We start from the raw sequence: 12,414 nt of genomic DNA, 5'->3' as shown, positions 1-12,414 counted from the left end.
CAATGAGGTCAGCATCCTTGTATTTGACATATTTGGCAAAACAATAATAAATTAAAAAAAACATAAAAATGACTAATTCAAGAAAGCAATTTCAGGTGGTGACCAAAAGCTACATTAATGATTTGTACTGTTTTGAATATTCTATCTCCTTATGTAGGTCAGCTTCTCTATTGCGTTCTGTATTTTTTTTTTCTTTTTTTTTTTCACAAAAGTGGCTCAGTTATACATAATAAATGTAAAATGGAAAACTGCACTCAAAAGTGATTGGATAATTGTATAGAGAGAAAAACTTCCATGTCTTTGTTTGATTATCAAAGATAACATTTCTGTCGGAGTCTTGTTGATTATTTAAGAATTAAGAATATTTCTGGGAAAGTCTCCATATTAAAACTATCAAACACTTGCACTATACAATTTTTCCTCATGTGTCAGACACCTTTTAGGGTCAATTCTGTGTTAGATTATTGCACAGGAGGGAGGTCAGTCACCGGCACGTGTACAGTGCTTGTAGGCGTGTCTGCGCAGCTGAAGAAAGTGTGTGATTCAAGTTGTTGCACCTTGTGGTGAAATTCTTGAAGGTTCCAAGCTGAGTGCCCTGATTGGAGTGAGAACTCAGTGTCATCCACTCTACTAACTACACTGTTGCAGCAACCAACTTAGTGGCTCTGTGCAATGGTGGCAGAGGATTTTCAGAGACTGCCGGAGGGCAGAGACCGACCACCTCAACTTCCCAGGACCTTTGGTTGTGACCAGGGACCACGGAGAAGGCCCCGCAAGAAGATCCAGGTCATCATCTGCATGCTGCTTGTGGAGCTGTGTGAGAGATTCACATTCTTTGGGATTGTGTGCAACATGATTCTCTTCTGCACCGTGAAACTGGGCTACAGTAACTGCATGGCTGCAACTGTAAATCTTTGCTTCGTGGGAGCCAGCACCCTGTCCCCTGTACTGGTTGGGTGGTTTGCCGAAACCTTCTTGGGAAGGACCAAGGTGCTATACTTGTGTGCTTTTCTTCATTTCTTTGGTAAGACACAAAGGATCATATATGTTATCTCGTATCATGAATATTAGTATATATCCGTAAATTTAATTATCTTTAAAAAAAAAAAAAATGAACTCATCTCTTTGTCACTTTTGTAAGGGACAGCCATGCTTCCGGTGGTAGCATTCCCTTTTGAGGACTTTTACATGGACAATCATCACCTGATACACCTGTTAGAACCTCGGGAGCAACAGATCCTGTTCTACATGGGTCTCATTGCTGCTGCACTGGGTATTGGTGGCATCCGGGCCATCCTTTGTCCTATGGGAGCTTATAGCCTACAGGGCTACAACCAGCACCAGCTCTTGTCTTTCTTCAACTGGTGGGTTCTTGATACCTTTATCTGTTTAATTATAATCCTCCCCAAGTCTTCCTCAGTCAGCAGGTCAAAACAAACAAAGCAATTTTAATGTCCTAACAATGGGGCTTTGGTGGTGTGGGAGTTATGGTCACGGGTGTGACCATCATTAAAATCAAGACTGACAACCAAAGATAGATTCATGATATTTGGGTCAGTAGTAGTTAAGTTGTAAACCAATTGTGCATCAGTTTCATTCCAGGATATTTATTGATCTGAAGCCTAATTCTTTTAATTTTGTATTCGCGTCCAGGTTCTACTGGTTGGTTAACCTAAATTCGACGATGGTTTTCCTGGGTATTGCCTACATCCAGCAGTCAGTGGCTAAGAATCTGGGTTTCCTTATCCCCTTCACTTCTGTGCTGCTGGCTCTAATAGCCATACACATGACGAGGAACAAACTCACCTATAAACCCAAAAAAGGTAAAATACAAATAAACGAAATAAGCATAAACATGTCACAAAAAATACCATGTAAAAGACTCTCCTGTTTGTATTTGCGTCACAGGTGGATCACTATTGACCACGCTTGGGGTTTTCTTGAATTCTTTCAAAATGTGCTGCCTCCGCCATCGGCACCTGAGTGGAGATGTGACATGCTGGTTGGACCGAGCTAAGGAGAACAACGGTGGTCGTTACAGTGAAACACACGTGGAGAATGTTAAAGTCCTGACCAAGCTCTTCCCTCTTTATTGGCTTCAGCTTCTCTACAGAGCATGTATCACACAGGCAGGTTGCATCATATCACAATCTGAAACTGTGCAAGCTGGATGAGATCAATGTTAAGAGTACTCTCTCTACAGATTCCCTCAGGTTACTACATTCAAACGATGAACTCAAACCTCCACCTCAATGACCTGCTGTTACCGATCGGACTCATGAATGTGATCAGCATCCTACCTGTCCTGCTCTTAGCGCCTGTCATTGAGTGTGTAAAAGCCGGGTTATTCTGCATGGGTAAAACACCCATGGCACCTGCCAAAGTCATCAGTAAGTATTTCTTTCTGCACACACACTCACTAATTTAAACTGAGTTTTAACGTCCTCATCTGGATATTTTTGTCCCCTTTGTTCTTGTGTGCCTACTCCCCCTCTCTTCTCTTTCCTCCTTCTTCCTATTCTACAGCCCTCTCTCTTATTACCCCTCCCTGTATGTCCTTCCCTTGCAGCTTTGGGCCATGCATGTGCCACAGTGTCAGTCCTGGTGGCAGGTTTGTCTGAGCTGCAGAGGAAGTCTTACCCTCTAGTGGAGCAGACTCTGTCTGGGAAAGTTCTGCAAGTGTCGTCCATGCCGTGTTTCAAGCTCAGCCCTCAATACATCCTCCTTGGTGTTGCTGAGGCTCTTGTCACTCCTTCATGTAAGCAGTAGCATTACAACTCCCATTTTATACCCATTTTAAATAATATTTTTGTAAAACTTTGGTTAAGGCAGTGTTTGCGTATTGATATCTCTCAGTGAAATCCACAGTCTGAATAATTTTGCATCACAAAGAAGTACACAAATATTTACCCCTAAACCCTGCTGACTCACTACCATCTCACACTCCTGGTGTCTCCTTATCTTTTACAGGTTCCCTCATATCTTTCCAACTCATCCCCAGCCACATCAGAGGGATTTCATTGCACTTCCTTACCCTGTTCTATGGAGGGGGCTGTTTCCTGGGTGCCTTTTTAATTCAACTGGTGCACCTTCTTTCCGGAGGTAGAGTATACTAACATGCACTGCTGGTAATTCTGGGGCATAACTGGAATAAGTAAGCACTTGCTTTTATAAATCAAGTTTGATATAACCACAGGGATTTGTCATTCCAGGTATTTTCTACCCAAATGTACTACATGAAGGGAACCTGGAGAGCTTCTTTTTCCTGTTGGCTACACTGATGGCTCTAAATACCCTTGTGTGTTGGAGAATCTCTCGCAGGTACAGAGTCATGTCTTGTTGCTCTGAAATATATTGGGATAAGGGGTTGTCAATGAAGCAAGTTTTTTATGTATTGGTTTTTGAAATCATGATAGAGAGCTTAGTGTTTTTTCTTGTTTTTTTTTCTGATGCACTCAGGTACATCGACCTAAGCGTCCAGGGTAAGGCCCTGACCATCAGCCCCCTGACTGAGAAGCTGCAGCAGTACAAGGCCTGTCTGCGCTATTATGACACAGTGGATTATTCATTCACAAAAGCCTCAACTGAATCTATCTCAGATACTCCTCACTGTGAGCTCCAATGTCAGTGGCGCTGGCACTTCTTTTAGTGTCAAATATGATGATTGTAAATATGTTTTTTAAAATATTATAAAGAACTAAAAAAAATAATAAAGAACCCCCTCAAATCCACCACCACCACCCTCTAGCTCTTTGCATTGTCTCCACAGTGACTGGGAAGATGTTTGCGTTTTTTAAAACCAAATTTTAATACTGTACATTTCATAATGGCTCAATAAACTATTGGGACTGTTGTTTCGAACTGTAGTGTTTTATTTGATGACCGGAGAAAAAAAAAAGCAGATTCCATCGTCTTACAGATAAGACATTGTGAAACCCCAATGAGGCTATGCTGTGAGAATTATAGACTTATACCCAGTAGCAACCAAATGCTCTCACAACAGTCTTTAATCTAGGTAACTTCTCATCATTACAGTTGATCAGGATCGCTTCAACTTTGGCCTTTTTGTTCTACCCAACTGCAAAAGTTAACGGCGAAGCTTTTATCTTAAAAACTGTGAATTCACCATGTGTGCTTCAAGTTTAGTTGTGCTGTATCTATGACGAAAATTTGGCAGTATCATTTTCAAAAGTACACGAAAAAGTGAAAGTGCAGTCGAAAGTAAGATCAAAGGAGATGTTTGGAACGCGATATCTCACGAGAGACGACGAGATTTTCCCCAGCCGGTATCCAGGAGACCGAGAAAGGCAGCGTCTCGGTTCCTCCGATGTGTAATGGGGTTTAGCAAACAGCATTTCGCACAGAGACTGGGAGCAGTTTCAGCATGGAGCTACCGGAAGCTGTTCGAAAAGGCCTAGAGGACTTTTCTCGGAATGTTTTATTTGACCAGAGTCGAACTCTCTCCAAGGAACACGGTTCGTCGCTGCCTCACGGTAGGAGACTGGAAGTGCTGCTGCTGTTTTGTTGAAATTAGCACCGAGCTAGCCTGCAAGGAGTCGGCTGCACCCAGTCGTCCGTTTGTAGGTATTTTGGTCCTGATATATGACCATTACTCAAAGCCTTACGCACTGTGTTCTCTGTGTCAAGACAAGCAGGTTTTGTCCAGCCTTCACCTCCAGATGTCTCTGTACTTTAACATGTGGTTCTTCCCCCTGTGGTGGATCAGCGAAAGTGTGATGTTGAACCTGAAGGTGAGGCAGTGCGAGACAGTGTGTCACGCCGTGACAGAGAGACAAGACTTTATTAAGATCAGACCTTTTCTTTCAGTTCACCCAAATCATATAACAAATTATCCTCTCTCTCTCTCTCTCTCTCTCTCTCTCTCTCTCTCTCCCCCCCCTTTTTTTTTCTTTCATCAGTATCCTGCCTTACCAGACTATTACAAGTTCATCTTGGTCACAGTACTCATTCTGATGACTCTGATCGAAGCTATCAGGCTCTTTCTGGGCTATGCTGGAAATCTTCAGGAAAAGGTTACAAATGTATTGACTGTGATGACCACATCCACAATGTATTTTGGTGTAACAATGCATTTGTAACCCGTGTTTTAGGAATGCAAAGCTCACTTTGTTCGACTTTCATTCAAGCTTTTTAATATTATCTTTTGTTTTAATGCAGATGCCAGAATCATGAATATAGTAATTAGCCCTTTTTTTTTTTTTGCATTAATAAATGATTCACACTTACAATGCAAGGACTTTAGAATGCATATACAAAAAAATACTGTGGTTCTTTGTGTCTTTAAGCCTTCTTTTTTTCATTTCTATTGCCATGTACCAGTTTGGAAATGCGTATAAAGTACAATTTAAATCTGGTTTTCATTGTTTGTGTTACAGAGATATTATAGTTATTAAAGTTTTCTTATTATATTGTTTATGTGTGTTGAAGGTCCCAGAGTTGGCTGGATTTTGGTTGCTCAGCATCCTATTGCAGTTTCCACTCATCCTCTTCCAGCTTTTCAACGAGGCCATTCTTATACAGCCCCTGGAGAGAGGCGTCCACATAGTCCTTGCCTTATTAATACTCATTCAGGTAGGAATGCAGGTAGAGGTTTTTTTTCTAATTAAATTAGCTTGTGATTGTCAGTGGGTGAAATATGAATGGTTTTAGTTAACATTTAAACCTTAACCTAACATGTATTTTCTAAATGATCCAGGCTGTCTCTGGCTTTGTGGCGCTGCGGGACATGGTGAGGTACACCCAGAGCCAGTTTCATCTCCGTCAGTATGACTGAGTGCTGGTGCACTGAACACCTGGAACTACCAGGATTTACTCGTATCGAAGTCAAGGACACCTGCTACTTTTTTGTATATCTTGCACAGTGGATACGTTTCCCAAAACAGAAAGATTTGAATGTATTTATATTTGTTTTTTTTTATACATCTTGTGAATTGCTGTTTTTGTAAAGATTGTAATAAATACAATTTACTTTATCAAAAGTTTTAACATTTGTACTTGAGTAAAGAATCAATGTTTTATATTTTGTAAGAAAAATTAGCTCAGGTTTGTAAAATGCAAAATCCTTTTACATGACCTTTAATTAGAAAACACTTTAATACTTGACTTGATGAAACATTGCGCAGTAATTACTTCAATTCCATTAAACATTTGCTGAAGACATTTACATGATAAAACACAATATATTAGTGTCACGTCAATGAGGTGCGAGTTGTATATTGTCCACTGGGGGTCATCCCTTACCAGGGAACGGAATCAATCTGTGATTCCAAGATTATCATTACTTCTCAACAGTGGAGCAGACTGTGACACTCTCGTTCCTTTATTTGGAGCTGAAGTTATTTTAACATTTCTTCTTGAGTGATAAAGTCTGAAAAAATCATCCTGAAGTCTCACTGGGGTGTCCTTATGAGAATGTTGAACCTGTAAGCGCACAAGGTCTGAAGGCCCAGTCAAGGGGGATGAAAGACCCGTGTAGTTTTTTGGAACTGGAAGTTCTTTTTGTAATCTGAGGAGAAGGAAAGAATGCAAACATGAGAGCCATTAGTTAAAAGGCCAAAGGGGGCGAAAAAGCCTTATTGCCTTCTTCATATTTGTCTGCACTGCAAGCTAAACATCCATACATCCATTTTCCATACCCACTTCTCCCGAGCTCAGGGTCACGGGGTCATTGTAAAAATGACAGTTGGGGGACAAAGTGCTCCGGATAAACCCACCGATTTGCTCTCAGGACTCGGCCCCTTGACACAGGCAGGAATAAACTGTTGTGTGACACCGCTGCAGAGCTGTGATCTGTCTGATTCTGCTGCCCAAATGGGAAACGTCTCAACAGTGATAAACCTGATGCACAAAGGACAAATCCAAGAAGAAAAAAGCAGGAGGAGAACTTCATGAACACTGTAAAACATGTCATCCAGGTCAAAACTAAACACCTTTGATAGAAAAAGCATGGTTTTAGGTATGCCAGCCATACCTGAAGATTCCTCTTCCTCCTCAGTGACCCGTAAGGAGTGTCTGTTTTTTAATGTTTGAAGTCTGTTGTTGAACTTGTCATCAGCAAAGCCTGAGAGTAAATGCTTTGTAGCAACATTGTCCGGCATGTCAAGCATTTTGACATGCATTGGTGAGTGAAATCTGCTTAAAAGATATTTAATGACATCTGAGACACATCTGGAACATGGTTGTTGTTGAGCATCATCAGAATGAGTGAAATTGTACCATTGGATTTACCTGTGGTGCCCAGTAAGAGAAGGTAACAGCCCTAAAAGCGAAATAAGAAGGATGAGGATTATTATCATTATTATTATTATTATTATGAAACATGCCCTAATATTTTTGTTTTTGTTCTTCTCAACTATAAGATACCACAAAATACTGAACCAAATTGAGAAAACTTCTACAAAGCTTTCAATAATTAAAAAAAGTTAAAACAGAATTTTAGTTTGGGTGGGGAAAAAACAACAACCCTACGCTGCTGGTTGCACTGGACGACTGCCGGTGGTGGCGCGAGAAGAGCACTGAGGTGCAGCAGCTGAGTGGAGCATCTCCACTGTCCTGTATAAACACCTGGCCCATCTGTGAAAGACAAGCAAATAGGTCATTGCTCCACTGCACTGATGGTTAAAACTACCAGCAACCCATGGCAATATGATCAACTTTAAATCAAATCAAATTTTATTTGTATAGCACCTTTCATACAAGAACATGCAACCCGAGGTGCTGAACAACAATTAAAATAAAATAAGAATAAAGATATTTAAAAAAAAAAAAAAAAAAAAGGGCCTAAAACTTTAGGATGCTTTAGGCTCTTTTCTTTCTTTTTTGTAATTATGGCAAAGTACAATCTGATGGAGTGTGGACACTTTTAGCCCAAAAGAAACATCACCAATGTGAGGAGCCACGGCTGTGTGAGGCCTGAGATGTGAGGAGGCTTTTGCCCTGCAAGGCTGGCGTCTGGCTGGTCTGCCGTCCAATGAGGTGTCCTCAAACACAGAAAACACCATAATATAATGAATCACATCACATCATTTCATATCATGATGAAATAAAGTAAAGCTATATACATTCTGAGTGACTTGACAAAACGTGGCTGGCTGAATCCAAATGTCCAAATATCAACCTCAGATTTGTAAATATTTAGTCTATATCACTGCTGGAGATGCTGGCAGAATGGCGGAATCATTTCTCCTGTGAGCTGTTAAGCATTTGACATGAAATCATGACTCATTTGTGTGTGATTATTCAATCATTTCAAAATGACAAATAGAAATTTGGAGGTTTAGTTCATTGTGGTTCACTGTTCATGGACGCTTGAGCTGCCATATCTTGCAGCTCTGCCACACAGTCACTTGACTGACTGACTGACTGACTGACTGACTGACCAACTGACCTCAACCAGGTGAGTGGTGGGAGGAGGGATCACAGCCTTTCTCACGAGGCCTTTTACCTTCAAAAAAATGAAAGACAGGTGAAGACCAAAAGCGTGGACAAAACGTGTCGATAACTTTATTGACCTTGAACTTTTCTACGTACCCTCCACTTTTTCCTGTGTCGTCCCGCAGTCCTCCCCTCTTGCTCACCCTCTTGGACTGTGTTCTCATCAGTCATGTAGGATTCCTGCTGCGGTCGTTCTCATCAGTGTCATTTAAATTCAACTATTCAGTAGGCTAAGCAGGGTGTGTTCTAAGCCTTTTACATTATGGCTGTCGTTGTTTTGCAGGGCCGTTAGTGTTGCGCTACTCCTCAGTCTCTGTTGTCGCAGCTTGTTCCTCTCTTTGAGGCTCCTCAGGCGTTTCTTTTTCTTCTTCACTGGATTTTCCTGTGAAAGAGAGCAGAGTGATCTGTCGCAAAAATACTTGAAAGAAAAAAAAAGATATATTAAAGCGGAGCAGTTTTATGTTACCGTCTGATGAGCAGGTTTGGGCTGTTGCAGTAAATGTGCAGGCAGTCCATCAGATTCCGAACTGTTTGAACCACTTGTGCTGAGAAAGCAACCAGGAGAACTTGGCAATCAGACTGGATAAAGGTGCGTCGCTTTACATCACTCGGAAAATATATTTGAAATGACTATTTCACCTGGTTTCCAGGTCAGACACAGTGAAGTTATGTTCTGTGCCCACATCTTTGCCCAGTCTCTCTCTGGCCTCTTTTCCAAGCAACACTGCCAGCTCAGACAGACAGTAAGTGACCTGAATTATCAGGAAACAGACATACACAAATCCTATAGGCAAATAATTTATATCTTCTTTGAGCCAGTAGAAACAATCAGTTTAGGACTCATCTCCATTTCTAACACATGATTTCAGGCATCCTGTTAAAGGACCTGATTCTCAAAGCCATCTTATCATGGGATGATCTCATTGAGCGTTGCACATACAAGTTAACACTGGAACTCCATTGGATTAAATGATGATGTAACGGGACCATCGCTATTTTGTGTACCATGTCCGCAAGTGCAGTCATAATATTGCAGGTGAGAGGATGTCTAACGTGCAGTTATTATTGATTTCCTTGTAAATTACAAACGCCGTTTTAGTCAGTTATGATATCATCAGCATCAAGGAGCATTTTTCGTTGCTATTTCTGTTGTTTAATGGCAGTGTTTGGGGGGCAGTGGGCCAACACTTCCAAAGAGTTGATTCACATGCACTAGCACAATAATACAAGCCAGCATTGACAATTAACAAAGGGCTGGAGAACAACACACATAGTTCTGATACTTTCTACTCTCGATGTCAATGTGCCAGTTCTGTAAAACAAACTAATAAGCTGCATTTAGTGTTTCACTCATTCTCAACATGGCTCATTTTCTCTCACCTTTGATGGATCAGGATCACAGTAGTCAAGCAGGGTGTCACAAAAACAATAGCCGATGGATTTTAGGTCTCCTGTGGTAAAATGCGTTCCTTTCCTGTCGCCTAATATAAAGACGCACAATATTGTCCAAGAAACATGTAACAAAGTACACAGAGATAACGCGGTCGTCTCATCTTACCCAATGTGGAGCCTCCGAAGCTGGCCTCCATGGTGTAGCTGTTTTTGATACCAAGTTTCCACATGGTGACCCGACCGGTTCCCTCTTTGCTCTTCTGAACACGGAACTTGCAGCTCTTAAAGGAGAACTAACAAAGAGCATGGCGTTGACCCTTCCAGCAGGTAGCGACAGAGCTCAACGCTGTTTGATTTCGAGCAAGACTTGCATAAGTGAGACTGTTTACCTTATTGCTGGCGTTTTTGCTCATCATCAGTGGAAAGACTCGTTCACGAAGCTTCAGCGCAGCATCGCCCGCAGTGTTACAACCGTACATGAAGACGTTGTTCTTACGGCTGTGTCCGTGAAAGTCACAGTACAGCACTACATCAGTCCCTGCTAACAGTCTGGGGGGGGGAGTGTAATGGAAAAGAAAAGTAATGCAATGGTGTAGTATAATCTTAGGTTTTTACTAGTATCACCTTCTAAGCATGAACAAAAATGTCTGCCCCTCTGAAAAATGAAATACAAAACGCGACTTCATTATACCTACTATACACGACCAGTCAAAAGTTTGGACACACCTGTTTCTTCTTTTTCTTTACTACTTTCTACAATGTAGATAAACACTGAAGACATCAAATAAATATGAAGATATGTGGATTCATGTGGCAAAAGAAAAAAAATGTTAAATACCTAAATATGTTTTGTTATATATATTTTATACGAAGGGAGGCTATTATAGATCATATAAAACTTGTGTGAGTCATTTCACACTTTTTTGTTTAATATGTATTCCATATGTGTTCATTCATAGTTTTGATACCTTGAGTGACAATCTACAATGCAAATAGTCCTGAAAATCAAAGAAAATACATTACATCAGAAAAACTTTGACTGGTAGTGTATGTTTATATACTATATATAGTTCTTTAACTGACTAGGCAAGGAGAAAAATATCAGAGTAAGGAAAGAGTAAACTGTGAGGCAATAATTTACCATGCCTCTAATTTGTCATGACAGACTGAATATTATTACATAATGAATATAATTTGTGTATATTTCTTCAAGGACCCGCCCTGTCCTACCTCTCCACCATGCTTCGGGCGTGCCACACACAGGGAAATGAATCTCTGAGCGATGTCTGGTAATTTCTGTTGAGGTCCCTGCCTGCTAAAGAGCACCGGTAGTTTCCCACTATCACCCCATCTGGATTCAACATGGGCACCACCTGCAGGACCATGAAAACAAAATACAAAAAAAAGATTACAGGACAAATAACACAACAGTGCCACTGGTCTTCCTTTGCTACTGGAGCACCATCACCTTAAAGACAAAAGTGTCCCTGAGTAACTGCGCATCCTCGGAGTCTCCGAGCAGAAAGTCCAGAAAGCCCTCCATCATCCAGGAGCCGTTGGTCTCACCAGGGTGCACCCTGGCTGTCACCACCACAGCCTTCTTGGTCCTGCGCTCCGGTCTGCTCATCCCACGGGACGTTATTGTCAACACATACACAGCATTTCCGGCAAGACTATGGCACAGAACTCTCACGGTGCAATACGACACGACTGCCGGGTTAGAAGAAATGTTCCTGAGGTAGCGCTGCAGCTGTGAGTAGGTGTACGGGTAGCAGTGGGCCAGGTAGCAGGTGTCTGAGTCGTAGGGAAACTGGAGCGTCCAAGTGAGTGCGTAAAGGGCGGCTGCGTCACTGTTGTTGTCCTTAGCAGCCTGTAAAGAGACATGGTGACTACAAGGCAAAACCGATACCTGCAGTCTTTTACCTAAACAAGTAAGTGGAAACTGGGATTTTAAACTTATAGCATTTAATAGTCTTCATCTGTGGGTAATTCAAAAAGATGCCTTTACTCAGTTTGCAAGCTTGGACATTTCACACAAAAGTGTAAAGAATATTACTGCATAATATTATAGTCATTTTTTTTTTAGCAGAATTTCTATGTGCACTAAAATGCCACCTACCCGATTAGAGTTTCTGTAGTATCTGATGTTTGAGCCGGTGTGTTGCCATCCAATGCCTTTCTCCTGGGCAGCCCTCTCCGAATAGAGGAGGGGTCTCATCCCTTGAGAATACAAGCTGCCTCTCTTCATCAAGTTGGTGATAGTGAAGCGGTAGGCCACACCAGCTTTCATGTTCCGGACCCGGAAATAAAACCACTGCGTGTGCTTTTGGGTGTACATGTCTGTCTGCAGGGTGAGCTCATACTCATGCACACCCCTGACAGAGACAGAGACAGAGAGAGTCATATTATCCTTGTCATAATTTGGTGATTAAAAGCATAGATGGAAAAGTGGAATAACTCAAAACGAGAGACAGGATTTGAAGAAATGGCAGAGAATGAAGCAGTACATGGTTAAAGCACATGGGTACCAGCACAGAAAAAGATATCAGTATATAAGACTTACACTTG

General features: G+C 41.4%; 3 protein-coding genes across 7 annotated transcripts in view; 2 read left to right on the top strand and 1 right to left on the bottom strand.

The window, feature by feature from the left end:
• Positions 1 to 472: 472 nt before the first annotated feature.
• On the top strand, positions 473 to 3,695 carry slc15a5 (solute carrier family 15 member 5). The gene is given in 9 exon segments (XM_076038034.1): positions 473 to 1,024; positions 1,142 to 1,364; positions 1,654 to 1,823; positions 1,909 to 2,138; positions 2,141 to 2,390; positions 2,570 to 2,758; positions 2,971 to 3,102; positions 3,213 to 3,321; positions 3,460 to 3,695. Coding segments are annotated over 9 exon segments (1,845 nt in total). The 5' UTR covers positions 473 to 672; the 3' UTR covers positions 3,650 to 3,695.
• A 293-nt stretch (positions 3,696 to 3,988) lies between these two features.
• tmem17 (transmembrane protein 17) lies at positions 3,989 to 5,999 on the top strand. Of its 2 annotated transcripts, none has more exons than XM_076038029.1 (5): positions 3,989 to 4,493; positions 4,648 to 4,751; positions 4,920 to 5,033; positions 5,449 to 5,604; positions 5,717 to 5,999. In XM_076038029.1, the coding sequence occupies exons 1-5, from the start codon at positions 4,385 to 4,387 to the stop codon at positions 5,792 to 5,794; spliced, it is 561 nt and encodes a 186-aa protein (XP_075894144.1). In that variant the 5' UTR covers positions 3,989 to 4,384; the 3' UTR covers positions 5,795 to 5,999. The 2 variants fall into 2 exon arrangements, with proteins under 2 accessions (XP_075894144.1, XP_075894145.1); XM_076038030.1 differs by having other exon boundaries at positions 4,000 to 4,493; positions 5,449 to 5,592.
• The window catches only part of agbl2 (AGBL carboxypeptidase 2), a 9,044-nt gene continuing 2,534 nt past the window's right edge, over positions 5,905 to 12,414 (bottom strand). Inside the window, exons 5-22 of one of the 4 annotated variants that reach the window (XM_076038025.1) lie at positions 12,410 to 12,414; positions 11,966 to 12,221; positions 11,315 to 11,716; positions 11,077 to 11,219; positions 10,236 to 10,395; positions 10,013 to 10,139; positions 9,835 to 9,935; positions 9,094 to 9,206; positions 8,921 to 8,999; positions 8,714 to 8,836; positions 8,551 to 8,637; positions 8,408 to 8,464; positions 7,904 to 8,000; positions 7,489 to 7,593; positions 7,249 to 7,279; positions 6,992 to 7,155; positions 6,735 to 6,861; positions 5,905 to 6,526 (exon numbers count right to left, since the gene is read on the bottom strand). The exon at positions 12,410 to 12,414 is cut by the window's right edge and continues 143 nt beyond it. In XM_076038025.1, coding sequence (XP_075894140.1) covers positions 6,274 to 6,526; positions 6,735 to 6,861; positions 6,992 to 7,155; positions 7,249 to 7,279; positions 7,489 to 7,593; positions 7,904 to 8,000; positions 8,408 to 8,464; positions 8,551 to 8,637; positions 8,714 to 8,836; positions 8,921 to 8,999; positions 9,094 to 9,206; positions 9,835 to 9,935; positions 10,013 to 10,139; positions 10,236 to 10,395; positions 11,077 to 11,219; positions 11,315 to 11,716; positions 11,966 to 12,221; positions 12,410 to 12,414 — 2,430 coding nt within the window. In that variant the 3' untranslated portion in view covers positions 5,905 to 6,273. The remainder of the gene's footprint in view (positions 6,527 to 6,734; positions 6,862 to 6,991; positions 7,156 to 7,248; positions 7,280 to 7,488; positions 7,594 to 7,903; positions 8,001 to 8,407; positions 8,465 to 8,550; positions 8,638 to 8,713; positions 8,837 to 8,920; positions 9,000 to 9,093; positions 9,207 to 9,834; positions 9,936 to 10,012; positions 10,140 to 10,235; positions 10,396 to 11,076; positions 11,220 to 11,314; positions 11,717 to 11,965; positions 12,222 to 12,409) is intronic. The other 3 variants (XM_076038028.1, XM_076038027.1, XM_076038026.1) reach the window with 3 other exon arrangements.

The sequence above is a fragment of the Nelusetta ayraudi genome, unplaced genomic scaffold, assembly GCF_046127955.1.
Source record: "Nelusetta ayraudi isolate G7.1 ecotype Tasmania unplaced genomic scaffold, CSIRO-AGI_Nayr_v1 ptg000053l, whole genome shotgun sequence".
Classification (NCBI taxonomy): Eukaryota; Metazoa; Chordata; class Actinopteri; order Tetraodontiformes; family Monacanthidae; genus Nelusetta; species Nelusetta ayraudi.
The sequence above is the reverse complement of the archived record's forward strand: the minus strand, read 5'-3'. Positions and strand labels throughout refer to the sequence as shown.

Bases quoted from the DNA above. Each gene is read 5' to 3' on its own strand.
- tmem17 (XM_076038029.1), top strand. From the start codon at position 4,385: ATGGAGCTACCGGAAGCTGTTCGAAAAGGCCTAGAGGACTTTTCTCGG. The intron at 4,752-4,919 runs GTGAGGCAGTGC...TTCTTTCATCAG, and splicing joins GTGTGATGTTGAACCTGAAG to TATCCTGCCTTACCAGACTA. The intron at 5,034-5,448 runs GTTACAAATGTA...TGTGTGTTGAAG, and splicing joins CTGGAAATCTTCAGGAAAAG to GTCCCAGAGTTGGCTGGATT.